General features: G+C 35.8%; 1 protein-coding gene across 1 annotated transcript; it reads left to right on the forward strand.

Annotated features, from left to right (window-relative positions):
• Positions 1 to 423: 423 nt before the first annotated feature.
• On the forward strand, positions 424 to 14,693 carry LOC306879792 (protein Niban 1-like). The gene is made up of 14 exons (XM_079432981.1): positions 424 to 545; positions 6,244 to 6,374; positions 6,484 to 6,615; positions 6,709 to 6,823; positions 7,197 to 7,361; positions 7,450 to 7,565; positions 8,658 to 8,762; positions 9,089 to 9,251; positions 9,893 to 10,080; positions 10,165 to 10,308; positions 10,402 to 10,512; positions 10,590 to 10,697; positions 10,833 to 10,944; positions 13,454 to 14,693. Exons 1-14 carry the CDS (start codon positions 494 to 496, stop codon positions 14,368 to 14,370), a joined length of 2,559 nt encoding a protein of 852 aa, XP_079289107.1. The 5' UTR covers positions 424 to 493; the 3' UTR covers positions 14,371 to 14,693.
• Positions 14,694 to 15,254: the final 561 nt, after the last annotated feature.

Raw genomic sequence — 15,254 nt, forward strand, 5'->3', positions numbered from 1 at the left:
GTATGTTAATTTGAATAGAAGCTGTGGTAATAGTCCTTAATGGGATCAAGTCTGTCTAGTAGTATGTCACAGGTATATTGTATTTCACAAACAAGACTGTAACAAAACATACCATGATTTTTTTTTTTTTTTTTAAATACCTTGGATGATAACTTAATTATAACCTGACAGCTTTGATCACAGCTCAGATGCTTTTGCATATTCACAAACAATACTGATGTATAAAGCACATATCACATAGCATATTGTTTTCATGAAATCAAAGGATCTATGTCTAAACTTAGTGAGCTCCCTAGAAAGCATTTTGGGCATCACAGGCTGTCTGGTTAGGCAGCTCTTTAGGTTTGGCCCTTGAATGTGACTGTTTCATTCAAGCCCCTCCCACCGTCCTGAAATATAACACCTGCTTTCAGATTCTCCCTCAGTAGTGAATACAGTGACACAGAATCATCTTCACCAGAGCAGAGGAAAGCTCATCTGAACTAAGAGCAGTATGGGAGCATCATCCAGTTTACTGGATGAAAACAAATCCAACTACATAAAAGGTATGTGCTGTAGGCCATTTAAAGTCATCAAATGGTTTTGGAATGTACTTTAAAAGAGTTTTAGTGTGGAAATAGCAGTAAAAGGTTTTTGTACATTAATGATTTATTTCCTGATGCCTCTACATAGGTAATAATGATAGGTTGTTCAAAACGTTTCCCTATACTGCAATGATATGGGCAGAGAAAGAGGGTGGATGTTATTGAAATGCATGAGATGTTTTCTATTGTCCTACACTGCATGGCCTCTCTAGTAGAAAAACATTCATGTTGAATTTGGACTTGTAAATGCCTTGTAGATAACTGCACAGCTGAAAAGTGAGAGGCAGAAACCTGTTTGTTTTCTTCTTCTGGCCATTGAAACGATATGGGTGGAGGTTTTGTGGTGTGTGTCTACATTTCAGATATTTTTCCATTCATTCTCAAAACTTAGTTTGATTTTTAATGAAAGGCTCATTCTCAGGAAACAGGGCCATTTGTGCCTGAAATGTTTAGTGATCATTTTGTTTGAAAATATTACTGCTAAACTTTCAACACCCAAAAATTGTAACTGCTAAAAGGGCATGTCCCCCAAATATTATAAATGGTCAACAAATATAGGTTTTTCATTGGCTGATTTTGAAACTATTACCTGAATAAGTGGTTACAAACTTGCAAAGTACTAGTAATTTTGATGTGCGTTTCCTTATGTAAAAGCCTTAACATTTTTTAGTGAAGTTTAATAATCAATTGTATTTTTATATCTATGCATTTGACATGCAAATTACAGCGAATTCAAGCTAGTGTATATATTTTGCCAGTCTGCGCATTTCCAGGTAACTGAACTTTGTTCCATGTGCTACACTCTACCAGTTGTGTTATAGGATTTTTAATATAGAATAGAATCGAATTTATATTAACCTATGTTACATTTCAAATTTGGTGCAAAAATGCCCAACAATAGCCTAAACTAGCAAATATTGTCAGACAATGTGCATATTGTGGATATTGTTCCACAAACATACACAGAGAAAACTTTTTTTTTTTTTGATGAGGTAATATAAGTAAAACCATAATAAATATCTGATAAAGACTCTACGAGAGACTTTGTCTAAACGTGGACAACTGTATTACTTATCGCTCCATCAAATATCAGTTTTTAAAAAAATCCTATTGTTGCTGCATAACTGTATTGGAGTATCAAAGACAGATTCTGCATTTTTTCACTCCCTGAAATGATTAATTTCAATAAAATATATTTTTTTTGTAAAATTAGATTTAATGGTGATGCTTTTCCATCTCACAAAACGGGTAAATCAATCAATTACGTGACTTAATATTTTGTATCCTGTTAATTATGCTATGGGAACACAAATGTGACCACTTCCTGTGAATGAGCCATCAGTAAACTCAAATACTGTGCTTTCACACCTAAGAGGGTGAAAAGAGAGTGTGTGGTCAACAGCTGCTCATTGCCAAGGATGTTTACAAAAAGCCTCTAACAAACACATGTACAGGTGTTTAGGAACATTCCCCTGTCAACCTTGTACTCTTGTTGAACTGTAACGATGTCTGTGTTGAGGTGTATGTTCATACAGAACTGGCTTTGCAGGTCATGCCGTGTCATAGCGTCTATGGTAGGCAAAGCATCTTACATGTCAGAGCTCAAGAATTCAAGACATCTCAAGCCACAGTTCCTTCCAAAACAATGAATCTCTCTAAAGAATAAAACAATAGATCAAGGAAGACTGCATGAAGAGATGTACACTGAAAAGAGAGAGAAAATAAAGAGCAGCTCGTTACAGTACTTTCACTCCATTGTGAAATATGTTGGAAGTGCATGCCATATAGCTCTCAGCTGTCTTCTAAATTTAGTTGCATGTTACATAATGCAAGAATCTGAAAATGTAAAAAAATGAACACAAGGAATTTAAGAAAGTAGGAACACCCTCTCAGAGTGAACATTCTGGTTTGGGTGTTACATCAAAAGTTCAATCAGTTCCAGCAAAACGATTACGCATACTACTATATTATCACTGCAAAATTTTTATATCAAGGCAAATGCTCTTAATTCTTCTCACTCAAGATTGTCAAAATATATTTCTTTATTTCTGAAAACAGTATATAAACAGTTGCGGTTGTGCTGTTTTACAAATATAGTCAAATGTTTGTCATGATGTGCAGCCTTCTGCCATGAGTAAAGTGCCTTATTACTTAATAAAATATAAAAGACACAAATATTCTTTACAAGTAGTATTAAAGGGGTCATATGATGCTTTTTTAAAGATCATTATTTTGTAGTGCATTGTGATTGGCCGAACACCGCAAGCATTCGTCGGAAATGTAACGCCCCTTTCCATAATCGCGAGCTTCATCTTTCAAAATAAATGTAAAGACAGTTAATGATGTCCTTCGTTTTACTATCAGTTAAAGCCCGAGAGGGGAACAGAGTCGTGTGACAGACAGTGATGATGCTCGTATGTGTTTGCACACAAGCCACGTTTAAGACAGCTGACTCCACTGTGATGAAGATAGGTCTAAACGGAGGTCAAAGCCAGCTCCAAATGGGCGGGTCAGCTCCAAATGGGTTGGACCTTGTTAGTATTCCCTACACTAAACCCAACCCTAATCCTACCCTCCCTCTTGGAGCTGTCCCAACCTACATGCGGCATAAGTCAATCCCACTTGGAGGTCTCCGGGCTGCAGCGATATATACTTGCTGTGATGTGACCCTGTCTCTCTCTCTCTCACACACACACACACACACACGACACGCAAAACTCTGCATTTGAACAGTCAATAGCAAATACTTAAACTAATAACAAAACATACTTACAGTCGCTGATTCCGAAGCGCCAGATTGTCATAGTAAAGTCAGAATTACCTCCTCTCCTAGGTTCACGAAACGGTCGTCCATAAAATGTGTTGCTGTTCTGTAGTAAGTAATCTTAATGATTCCTAAATGCATCTACTTTCGGAAGGCCAAATAAAGTGCTTTTGCTTTCGCCTAGAAACACACAGCGTCTCCCTGACATGGCTGCATCAACACTACTGCGGTTACAGAAACCATGCCTTCTTTCTTTGCGTGAACATTTGAGCGGCATTAGGCAAGGCAAGTTTATTTATATAGCACATTTCATACACAGTGGTAATTCAAAGTGCTTTACATGAAAGAAAGTAAAATAGTCATAAATAATAATAATACTATTGATCACAACAATAAAAATAAGGAATTAAAAAAAATATTCATAGTAATAATAATAATAATAATAAAAACAAGAAATTTAAAAACAAATATTCTCAAGCTTTGTTCAAACTCTTCCGCACTAAGTGAAAAAACAAACAAAAAAACTTCCAAAACCCCTAACTATTCCACTACTTCATGCCCTACTTACTTTGACCATCATATCTGACCTATTCGCTAAAACTCGGGGCGTACCCCTGTCTGTAATGGTAGGACTTTAGAGTTGGTAGAGCGATTTACAACTAGAACCTTCCTTCTAGCTTCTCACATTTTCTTGGTATTTCCTATACCTTCAAATGCACTATTTGCCTCTATGGCTCTTAGTGCCTTAGAGAATGCATTTTGCATTCTCTAAGGCATCCCCCCCCCCCCCCCCCCCCCCGGACTGTGCACATCTCTCAATCTATGAGAGAAAGTAAAGGTGTACTAGTGCACAATAGATGTGCACTAGTACACCTTTACACTTACAGGTGTACCTTAATTATGACACCAGTTTTCTTCTGCTGGTGTCCCTCACTCACGTCTGAGTGAGTCCATCGCTCTCCCCCTCCAGCACTCCCTCTGCTTACAGACAGTTCCTAACCAGGTCTGTCTCCAGAATCACCCCAAGATTTTTGACTTGATTTTTAGTTGTTTGATCCCTAGAGTCAAGGTATGCATTCACCTTGAGAACTTCATCTTTGTTTCCAAATGCAATGACTTCAGTTTTCTCCTTGTTTAACTGAAGAAAGTTTTGGCACATCCAACTGTTAATAATCAATGCATTGGCAGAGGGAGTCAATGGGACTATAGTCATTTGGAGATAAGGCTAGGTAAATCTGGGTATCATCAGCATAGCTGTGATAGGCAATTTGGTTCTTCCTCATTATTTGACTTAGTGGGAGCATATACAAGCTAAACAAGAGTGGTGCAAGAATTGAGCCTTGTGGGACTCCGCATGTCATGACCGTCCACTTAGACTTATGCTCTCCTATACTCACATAATAACCTCTCCCTTCTAAGTATGAACTGAACCATTTGAGTGCCATCCCAGAAAGCCTGACCCAGTTTTCCAGTCTCTCTAGAAGTATGTTATGATCGACAGTGTCAAACGCAGCGCTAAGATCTAGTAGTACCAGCACTGATATTTTTGCCAGAATCAGAATTAAAGCGAATATCATTTATTATCTTAATGAGTGCAGTCTCTGTGCTGTGATGCGCTCGGAAACCAGATTGAAAATTGTCCAGGTATCCATTTGAGTTTAAGAAGTTGTTCAGCTGATTAAAAACTACCTTTTCAATAATCTTATTTATGAAAGGAAGATTTGATATTGCTCTATAGTTGCTCAATATGGTGTTATCAAGATTGCGCTTTTTCAGAAGGGGAAACTTGAAATCGCATCATATGACCCCTTTAATAGTTTAAGTAAATAATAAGTATTATTTTTGTTCTTCATAAAAAAAAAAAAAAAAGTTTTTGGGGGGGCAAGTGAGTCACATAAGAGTGATAAATATGTTGGTTTTCATGCTGTAAACTTGCATTTATTTATTTATTTGTTTATTGGTTTTTAAATCATTTTAATATTAATTTTCATTTTATGTAACAATGTATATGGTCTATTGACCAATCGGCGCCCAGAACTGGAACTTTCCATTTTAGAATAAAGATTATATAGTTATATAACACTGACAAGAGTGTTGAAATGTTCAGGCAGGGAGGAAGTAGTCTGATTGGTTGTAAACACACATTAATATCTTTAGTTCACTGCTGTATTGTTTAGCTAATTTTGTATGTGGTACTGGGAAATACACAATGTTCCTTTGAGAGGTCTTTTGAGCCTCAGATGTACAGCTCATTTAGACAATCTGCTGTGAATTTCCTCTCCACTCACCTCTGGACTGTACCTATTTTGTATCAGATGTTATTTTTGGCAATCAGTTTTCCTTTCCTCTTATTTTTGATTTGTGCCCGCTGTGCTGTATGCTGTTTTTATACACTGGACTGAATTGTGCTAATTAGAAATTAAAATTGTGCTTTTTAAAGTTGTTGATTATCTCATGAATAGATAATAATAGATAATAACAATAAGGTTCCATTAACATTAGTTAATGGGAAATAACAATTCTTTTCATTTATTCATCTTCTATAATGATAATATCAACATCTATTAATATAGGCTACATTAAAACCAAAAGTTGTATCTGTTAACATTATTTAATGGACCTGGTCCTGAGCTAATGTAAACTAACAATGAACCGTTGCATTTTTATTACCTAACATTAACAAAGATGAATAAATAGGCTACTGCAACAAGTAGTGGAAGGAAATGATAGGCTAGCTAATGTAACTTTACCTGAAATATCGCATATTCAGTGATTTATATTCCTTCGTTTCTTCCAGCTGTAGCATGTAATAATATCATGTAATTGATAAAAAAATATGTAACTCCATATTAAATGTATGAAACAAAGTTGTCTTTGTTTTGTGTTGTCTTTCAGGGCAAGTGGACCAAAAATTTAAGGAGTTTGCACCAATTTATAGGAAACAATATTTTCTGGCTTGCCTGTCCCAGATCCGAGATGAAATTGAGCAACGCAAACAGGAGCACACACAGCTTCTCAAACAACGGGTAGGAATTAGATCTCATTTATGGATTAACTTCAAACAAAGACATATGTATCATTAAGTCAATTACCATTTCTTCCTCTGAGATCGACTCATTATATTTATTTACCCAGGTCACTATGGAGCCTGGAAAAGTGTTATATGAGGAGAATGTGCAATGCTTTGATGACAGCAGCAGGAAGTGGAAGGATAGATATATAGTAATCCGTGTCAATTACGTCCTGGAATGCTACGAGAGCTACAAGGTGTGAGCCATCATCCATCATCTAACAATGAGCTTTTGCTGTCTGAGGTGATGATAACGTTTAGCCCATCATCTCTTACCTGCTTTCCTGCAGAGGTTTTTAAAAGGCTCCCCTCCACAACACAGACTGATGCCTACAGGAGGCACCATTCTGACTACAGAAGAGAAATACATGGAAATGATTAACCAGAGCTGCCCTTGCACTAACAGTGAGTACAATTAGAGTACATGCACATATTTTAAGTGAGCTAATTTTACACACTTATTCAGACAAAATTAATACAACTCCAGTTGAGTGTACTGGCCTGCTCTGTAGGATTATATTAAAAGACCATCTTTTCTTTATTGATTTCCGTATCAATTAAGTTAATGTCATTATTCAAAGTTTTTTTTTTCTCATCTGATGGAGTCAGTGCAATTGAATTGATAATATTACGGCCTAATATTAAGTCTTATAAACCTCATTCATTACTAATAGAATGATAAATGTTACTTAAAAAATTACCCTATTTTTTTCCATTGCATCTAATGGTCTTATTGGGAACGATTCATCCATGCATTACATGGTGTGTTGTGTTGCAGATGTCCAGGAAGATTTCGCACCCCCTGTGGCGGACATGCCAGGGCAGTTCCCAGTTTATCTTAGACTTCCATACAGACGGGATTCCTATTTCTGTTTCCGAGATGAGAACTCTCAAGTTGAATTCATCTCATTCTTATCTGACTGTGTTCGCCACCAGAACAAAGGTATCACTTCCACTATTATGAAAACACAGGAGGAAGGTGTAACCCAGTGAAAGCTGTAGTGTGAAGAAATATTTGGTCTATTCAACAGATTTTCTCAAGAAGAAGACGTGTGAGGTTAAAGCTTTCCTCAAAGCCATTCAGCTCTATAGGCAGGAGAAAGGCCAGTATGAATCATGGGATATGCTCATAGGCAGTGATGTGCGGGTAGGTGTCCTTTCACAATAAACAACACAGCTATCATCATTTGTGGATCTAGTATGACATGAAATGTTCTAGCTGTTTAAATGTAGAACACTGTGCTAAAACAAAATCCTGTTAATTGACGTGTTGTAATTTAATGTGACAGTTATTTCTAAACGGGCAGAACCAAACAGGCTCATTCTCTTTCTTTTCATATTTGGTATAATTGGGTTTTTGTCCTGAAGAATTTAATGTATTTCTCACTAAATGATAGAGTATAAAAACACACCTAAATTATTTCATGTTGTATTATACACTCCCACATGAGATATCTGTATTCACTCTCCAAAGCCATAAGTCACACGCTGTTACATCAGGGCTGATTACTGTGTGGAATCTGAGTAATGCTGCATACTGGCAGTTTCACTCTGTAGTTTCACCCATTACAGCCAACATGACAATGAACTATCAATACATCACATATGTCAGTGTGTCTCACACATATTAAATAACTTGCTGGTAGTACATCATGTGCCATGAAGTGTCCTGAAGCTCAAAGTATGAACACTGGAATATTTTCTCTGGTATATACTGTACACATCAGTACAGTTAAGAGAATTGATCATTCGTACTGATGGATTAGTTGCCTTTGAAGCCATCTTAAAATAGTTGAAATGCACAGCATATTATTCATCAATATTAATGAATTAAGCTGTTTGACGACCATAAACACATACAGTGGGAGTTCATTCTTATTTTTTTGTTTGTTTGAATTGCTTATATAAATTAAAGCAGTAATGTAAAAAGTAAAAAAAAAATGTTCATATATTACCAAATATATAACATAAATTAATATATACATTTTATACATGTAAACATTTTATAAAATAGTATAGTTGCCAGTTGTCACATTTTCTGTTCATTTAAATTCTTTTAGTTGGATTGTGTTTGAGTAATGGCTGAAGGCAGGTCAGTGATTTATTTGTGGTTATAGGTAAACAGATCATTTCAGTCTAGTCTGTGGTTTAAGGTTACATTAACGGTGCCTTTTGGGGTTTAGCAATTAAGAGTTTGCTCTCAGTGTTTGTTCAGCTATTTGTGTGTGTGTGTGTTTAGGGTCTTGCTAATCTGTTCATGGAGGACTTGATGCCCTTTCTAGAGAAAGAATTGGAGCCATGTTTGAAGAGCAAGAGGGCAGACAAGAGGAGAGTGTGGCTTGCGGTATGTTTCTTTCCTATTTAGATCTTCTGCTACAGATGGATTCCTATTATGGCATTGGATTTCTCCAGAACCTGCCCTTGATACTTGAAAATGGGGTGTGATGTTGACGTACATCTAGGATGCCCCACACCCAAATAGCTTTAGGCCAGGGAGGCCAGAAATGTCCCTATGGCGTTTCCTGAAGGGTGGAACGAACCAGAAACATACCAGAAACACATTACATATGACATATTCATCACTGAAAAACAAAGAATGATTAATAGAACACTTATGAATGATTAATGTTATTAATGAATGACAATTGACCCCAGCCATTTGTCTTATAGATGGTTGAAGCCACTTATTTCCTGCAGCAAGAGCATCTATTTGAAAGAATGAAAACGCTGAAGCAGGAGTGCCAAGAGATGGTGAAACAACAGGACGTGCTCATGCGCTCAAATATGGACCAGATCACCAGCTCAAGAGTTTTCCTGGAGGGCAAACTCAGAGGTACTTGATCACACTAAAAACAAGCCCGTTTCTTGCTTTTAAGAGCCGAATGTCTACTATTACATAGTTTCAAGGAATTAATTCATTTATTCAGCAAGGGTGCATTAAAAGTGAGATTAGACATTTATAATGCTACAAAACACTTATATTTCAAATAAATGCTATTAAAAAAAAAACTTGCAAAAAGTAGTCTCTACAAAAAAATTAAGCAGCACAATTGTTTTCTGTATTTTTAAGAATAATAATGTTTAACACCAAATCAGCATATTACTATGATTTCTGAACAATCATGTGACACTGAAGACTGGAGTTAGAATATATTAGAATTATATAATTTTATATATTATATTATAAAATAGAAAAAAGTGATTTTAAATTGTAATATTTCACAATATTGCCGTTTTACTGTAATCAATTAAATGCAACCTTGGTGAGCATAAGAGACTTTTTCAAAAACGTCTTACCAACCCAAAACTTTTAAACGGTAGTGTTTGATGTAAATATTTTTAAATACCTCACAAAATATTTTTTTTGCATGTTCATTAGTGAATGTTAATGTGTTTTTGGTCCCAGTTACTGTTGTAAAAATGTGCATATATCTGAGTCCAAGTACTATATTTTTTCTCTTCCCACCTGGTTAGCCATGGTAACTGAGCCAGTAACGAAATACTGCACAGAGCAGGTGCAGCCGTACTTGCCAGCCATCTTGGAGGAAGTGATGGGACCCATAAGCCTGGGTTTCACAGAGGCCCGGGACTTGAGCGAGGGCATGATGGAGCAGCTGTGTCAGGACTTCCAGGACGCTGAGCAAAGGGAGGAGCTCCGACAGGTGAGAAAAACTAACAAATTTACAATTAATCACCATAAAAAGTCCTTATGACTTGAACTATATACTCTTTCTCTCTTACTGAAGGCTCTGTTTAAGATGAGCCAGGCTAATTTCCAGAGCTGTTATGAGAAAGTGAATGGACTGGCAGATCACATCCAAGAGCTACAGCAAACCTTCAACTATTGCATTAAAGGTCTGGTGGACAGCACACAGATAGACTTAAAACAGGTACCCAAAACTGCACAACCAAGAAGCCAACTATTTTCTAACTTTCTGTGATGGATTCTGATCCAAAACGTGTCTGTTGTGTGATTGTTTTAGCTGATGGAGAATACAGAGTACACCTTTGAGCTGCTTGTGCGAAAGGCTCTGGAGGATCCATCGGTCAGTCTTTCATTGGCTATGCAAAAGGCTTCAAACAGGGTTCTGAAGGTAAACGTGTAACTTTTCATTTACAAACACAGATGGCTGTGTCAGATTGCTTAGTTTCATTTTTCTTTGTCCTTCAGCAATTTGATTATGACAGCAGCACAGTGAGGAAGAGGATCTTGCAGGAGGCTTTGATCGACATCACTCTACCCAGCATCAAGAAGCACCTGGCCCCATCCTTTAAAGAGGTACATTTGAGATTAGTTGCATAATGAAAGATAAACAGCCAAGTAACCTTCACAAGAAGTGAAAGATTTAATATATTTACCATTGATGGTTTATATCTTCTAATAAATGAGTCTTTTCTCGAAATTTACTTTTAGGAACTACCCAAATTTGAGCAATACATATTTTCTGATTATACAAACTTCATTAATGTGGAAAACGTGTATGAGGACATTATCCAGGAGATCCTGGAAAAAGACGTCAGCATGGGTATGTCACATGATCACAACAAGACCTCTACACAATGCCTTTGCAAAGATGTTATTGATACTAGGGTCATTATTACAGTAGGTATAAATCACTGAATTAAAAATAAATTCATGCATTTTTCAGAATCAGCATTAGCTTTATTGCCAGGTATGTTTGCACATACGAGGAATTTGTTTTAGTGACAGTAGCTCCACAGTGTGACAGAATGACAGCAACAGGACACAGATAGTAAAAAAATAAATAAAAATAAAATAAATGCACAAATATACAAAAATGGAGAATGTGCCAAATAGCACAAACACAATATACAAAATAGACAATTCAGTATGTACAGGTATGTTAGGTGCAAATTTGAAATGTAATAAGTATGCGTGTAAAATAAACATAAAAAGTATGATAGTATCCCTTTAAGAACGAGTCGTATCCTGCATGATTTAGTGCAATTGAACAGCATTATATTGTATACAAAAATGGGAGGTTACTCACAAAAAATATATTGCAAGAATAAACAAAATAATATAAAAGAATAAATGTAAATCAGCCCAATTATTGCTCTGGGAGTAATTTGAGTAGCGTGCTGCTATTCATTACTGTCATGACTGGCAACAGCGGCAACGCTGACAATCGTGTCGATCAGATAACTTAATGTTATCAAAAAGTATGATTTTTAGAGCAAGTATGATGTTAGCACATTCACATAAAGTGGCCGCAAAATGTTTTAGAAATAAACATAGATGTCTTTGTATTGTAACAAAATATCTGACCAAATTATATTTTTAAAGACAGAACAAACATTCAAATTTGGGGTTAAAGAAATTAATATCTATATATTTATAAAAGAATTTCTGCCTGCATTATTGTCAATGGACAGACACCAGTTTTGTGAAGAAAATTAAACTAGTTTAGTTGGACTTAGCAATAAACGTCAATATTCAAAACTATACTGATATTATATATACACACTGAAATTCTACTGATGCCCTACCATATATGTCATCCTTCATTTTAATGTTTAACATTAAGTTATCTATCCACGCGATTGTCAGCGTTGCCGCTGTTGCCAGTCATGACAGTAATGAGTAGCAGCACGCTACTCAAATTACTCCCAGAGCAATAATTGGGCTGATTTACATTTATATTTTATATTATTTTGTTTATTCTTGCAATATATTTATTGTGATTAACCTCCCATTTTTGTATACAGTATAATGCTGTTCAATTGCACTAAATCACGCAGGATACGACTCGTTCTTAAAGGGATACTCCACCCCAAAATGAAAATTATGTCATTAATCACCGCCATGTCGTTCTAAACACGTAAAAGCTTTGTTCGTCTTCAGAACACAATTTAAGATATTTTGGATGAAAACCCGGGAGGTTTGTGACTGTAACATTGACTGCCAAGTAAATAACACTGTCAAGGCCCAGAAAAGTATGAAAGACATCATCAAAATAGTCCATCTGCCATCAGTGGTTCAATCTGAATTTAATGAAGTGACGAGAACACTTTTTCTGTGCAAAGAAAACAAAACAACGATTTTGGAGTAAGGGTTTTGGAGTTTTGGAGTAAACTTTAAGATGATCAATGTAGTTTTGAATAATCCTCTATGGGCTGGAAATACTCATTTATTTTACAACTTTAAGTTGATGTAATTATTGAGGATTGAATCGTAAAGTAAGTGCATGAAATATGTAAGCATATTTGTTTTAATGCAATACATTTCCCCCAAACCTTAATCATCTAAAACATTGTCATAATATTTTAAGATTTGGTTAATTTAAATGCTCTTTAATGTGATATGTTTGTATTGTTTTCTAAAATAAGTTGCACAGATGCTGAAGTATTGCACACACATACAGCATGGCTCACGTGCTCCCCTTTAAGTCACCAAATATACATCGGAATATCATGAAACCACTTTCCTTGGTTTCACAATACTCAATTAATGATTGTAAACTGAGTTTGGTGTTTTTAGAAGAAGTATCTGTGTTGAATGTTACATAAATAAGTCACAACAATCCCGTTATATGGGCACAACCATTGATTCAGGCTGTAGCGGAAGTTTTTTTACACTACTACTTGAAACGTCCGGTCTTTGAATGCGGAAGTGTGAAAAAGGCCCTTTGGAGAAAAAATAATAAAACATTTCATGGGGCCTTAAAAATGCAATTTTTGTTCAACTTTTAATAAATTGCTGTTTAATATGATAAGTTTCACGATTTCAATTAATTAGACTTGCTTTTTTGATTAAATTGAATTTAACCATTAAAACAGAGTCTAGAAAATGAAAACGAGCAACACCAAAAACGAGAGCAACACCATGTCGCCATGAAAAAGCGCCATCTTGGACCGAAACAAACTGAATCCAGAAAAATTAAAATGGAATTTGGGAAAAAATAAAACGGATTTCATAGAACCCTAGAAATTATTACTATATATTATTATAATTAGCTTTAAGATTTGTCTAAAACATAATTCTCAAATCTGATATGTGCTTCTGATTGGCAGTGGTCAAGGAGGCAGCCAAAAAGAACAAATTCAACCTGCTCACAGAGAGTAGATACAATTTCAGTGTGTCCAGCTTATCCTTCACACCCCCAGGATCTGCACCCAGCAGCCCAGGACACTTGGATATCTCCCCGAGACTGCGCACACCCATGCCGCCCTCCCCGCTGCTGGGCAATGGCCTGACAGCAAACCAATCTGTGACAGTTCACTCGTCAGAAAGCAATGCACTGAGCCAAGCTCTGCCTATCATGGCAAGAATCGATGAAGGAGAAAACAAAACACTCTCAGAGGAGAGCAGTGATGATGTATTTGTCACTGCTGAAACATCAACCTTGGATACATCAGCTGAGACTAAACCAGAACTCACCACAAATGCCATGGAAGCTTTGGTCAGTTCCACTCCCATTATTAAGGTAACAGAAGCTGTAGAAAGTGCTGGTAGTAGCAATTTACCAACAGGAGGTGATGCCACTTCTTCAGACTTTGCTAATAAGCCCACAGTAGTAATCAACCCGATCTGTATGAAAACATCTGGCTCTGATGAGGAGACTGCTGAAATCGAGGACAACAGCAAGGAAATGACAGAAGATTCACCAAATGATCCAGCCCGTATTAAAGCACTAATACATGAAGAAAGCACATATCCGATCGCAGTTTGTTTATCTATTCAAGATGCAGAGGATGGAGATATCTACAAAGAGTTCACAGGCAAACAAATCATGGATCTTTCAGAAAAAGCTTTAGAATCCCAATCTTCACCAAACCTAGAGGATGAACCCAGGCCCCTGGACTGTGTGAAGGCGATCCGGGACCTGGTAGTAGAGGTTATTGAAATCGAGGACGTGGTTCAGCCTTCCAAAGACAATGGAGAAAAAGTTCAAGTTCAAACGTTTGAGGAACAAGATGCTGTAGTTTAAGTTTCAATGACCATGTCGGGTCAGGATTTAAAACTTGTTCACCCCTTTGTTTTTCTTGTGTACATTTTAAAGTTAGTTTCACATTGTGCAGAAGGTAATTATAGTTTTATGTGTATGTATATACACACCACTATTCAAAAGTTTTGGGTCCATTTTTTTTTTTAAAGAAATGAATACTTTTATATTGATGAAACACTACGAACAGTAATAATGTACAAAAAATATTTTTTAGTTCTTTTATACTTTTTATTCATCAAAATATCTTTAAAAAAAATTATCACAATTCCCACTATAATATGCAAAACACTTGTAAAATTACATATAAAATATATTAAAATAGAAAAATATAATTTTAAACTGTAATAATATTTCAGAATATTAACATATTTTATTTTTTACCAATACTAAACTTTTCAAAGGTAGTATATATATTGTGTTGTATAAAAGTAGTTAAAGAGAATGAAATGTTTTTCTGTCTAATAAGGATTATTTTAATAAAATAAATGTAATATAGATAACCTTATTTCAATATTGTTTTAAGCTAATATGTAAAAAATTAATTGCTTTGTTATCATTTGAATAATATATGAAATCTAAACTGTAATATAAATATTGAGTTTGGAAATGAGTGTCCTTTGTGAATCTTTACGACAAATCCTTCAGAAAGAAACATGGCATTTTTACAATTTCTGCAAGGTATTTTTCAGTCTTCACAACATGAGTAAAATTTAAACAATAAAGGTCTTGTACGTTTCCCCAAAATGCAAAGCTTTGTCAAAGTCTGCCATGAACCAGGGATGACTGTTTACCTTAGACCCACAATGCTGGCCTGACAGGTTTGTTTTTCATGGAATCTGGATCTGTGACATATCTACAGCGAGCTG

Source organism: Barbus barbus, assembly GCF_936440315.1.
Source record: "Barbus barbus genome assembly, chromosome: 14".
NCBI classification, from domain to species: Eukaryota; Metazoa; Chordata; class Actinopteri; order Cypriniformes; family Cyprinidae; genus Barbus; species Barbus barbus.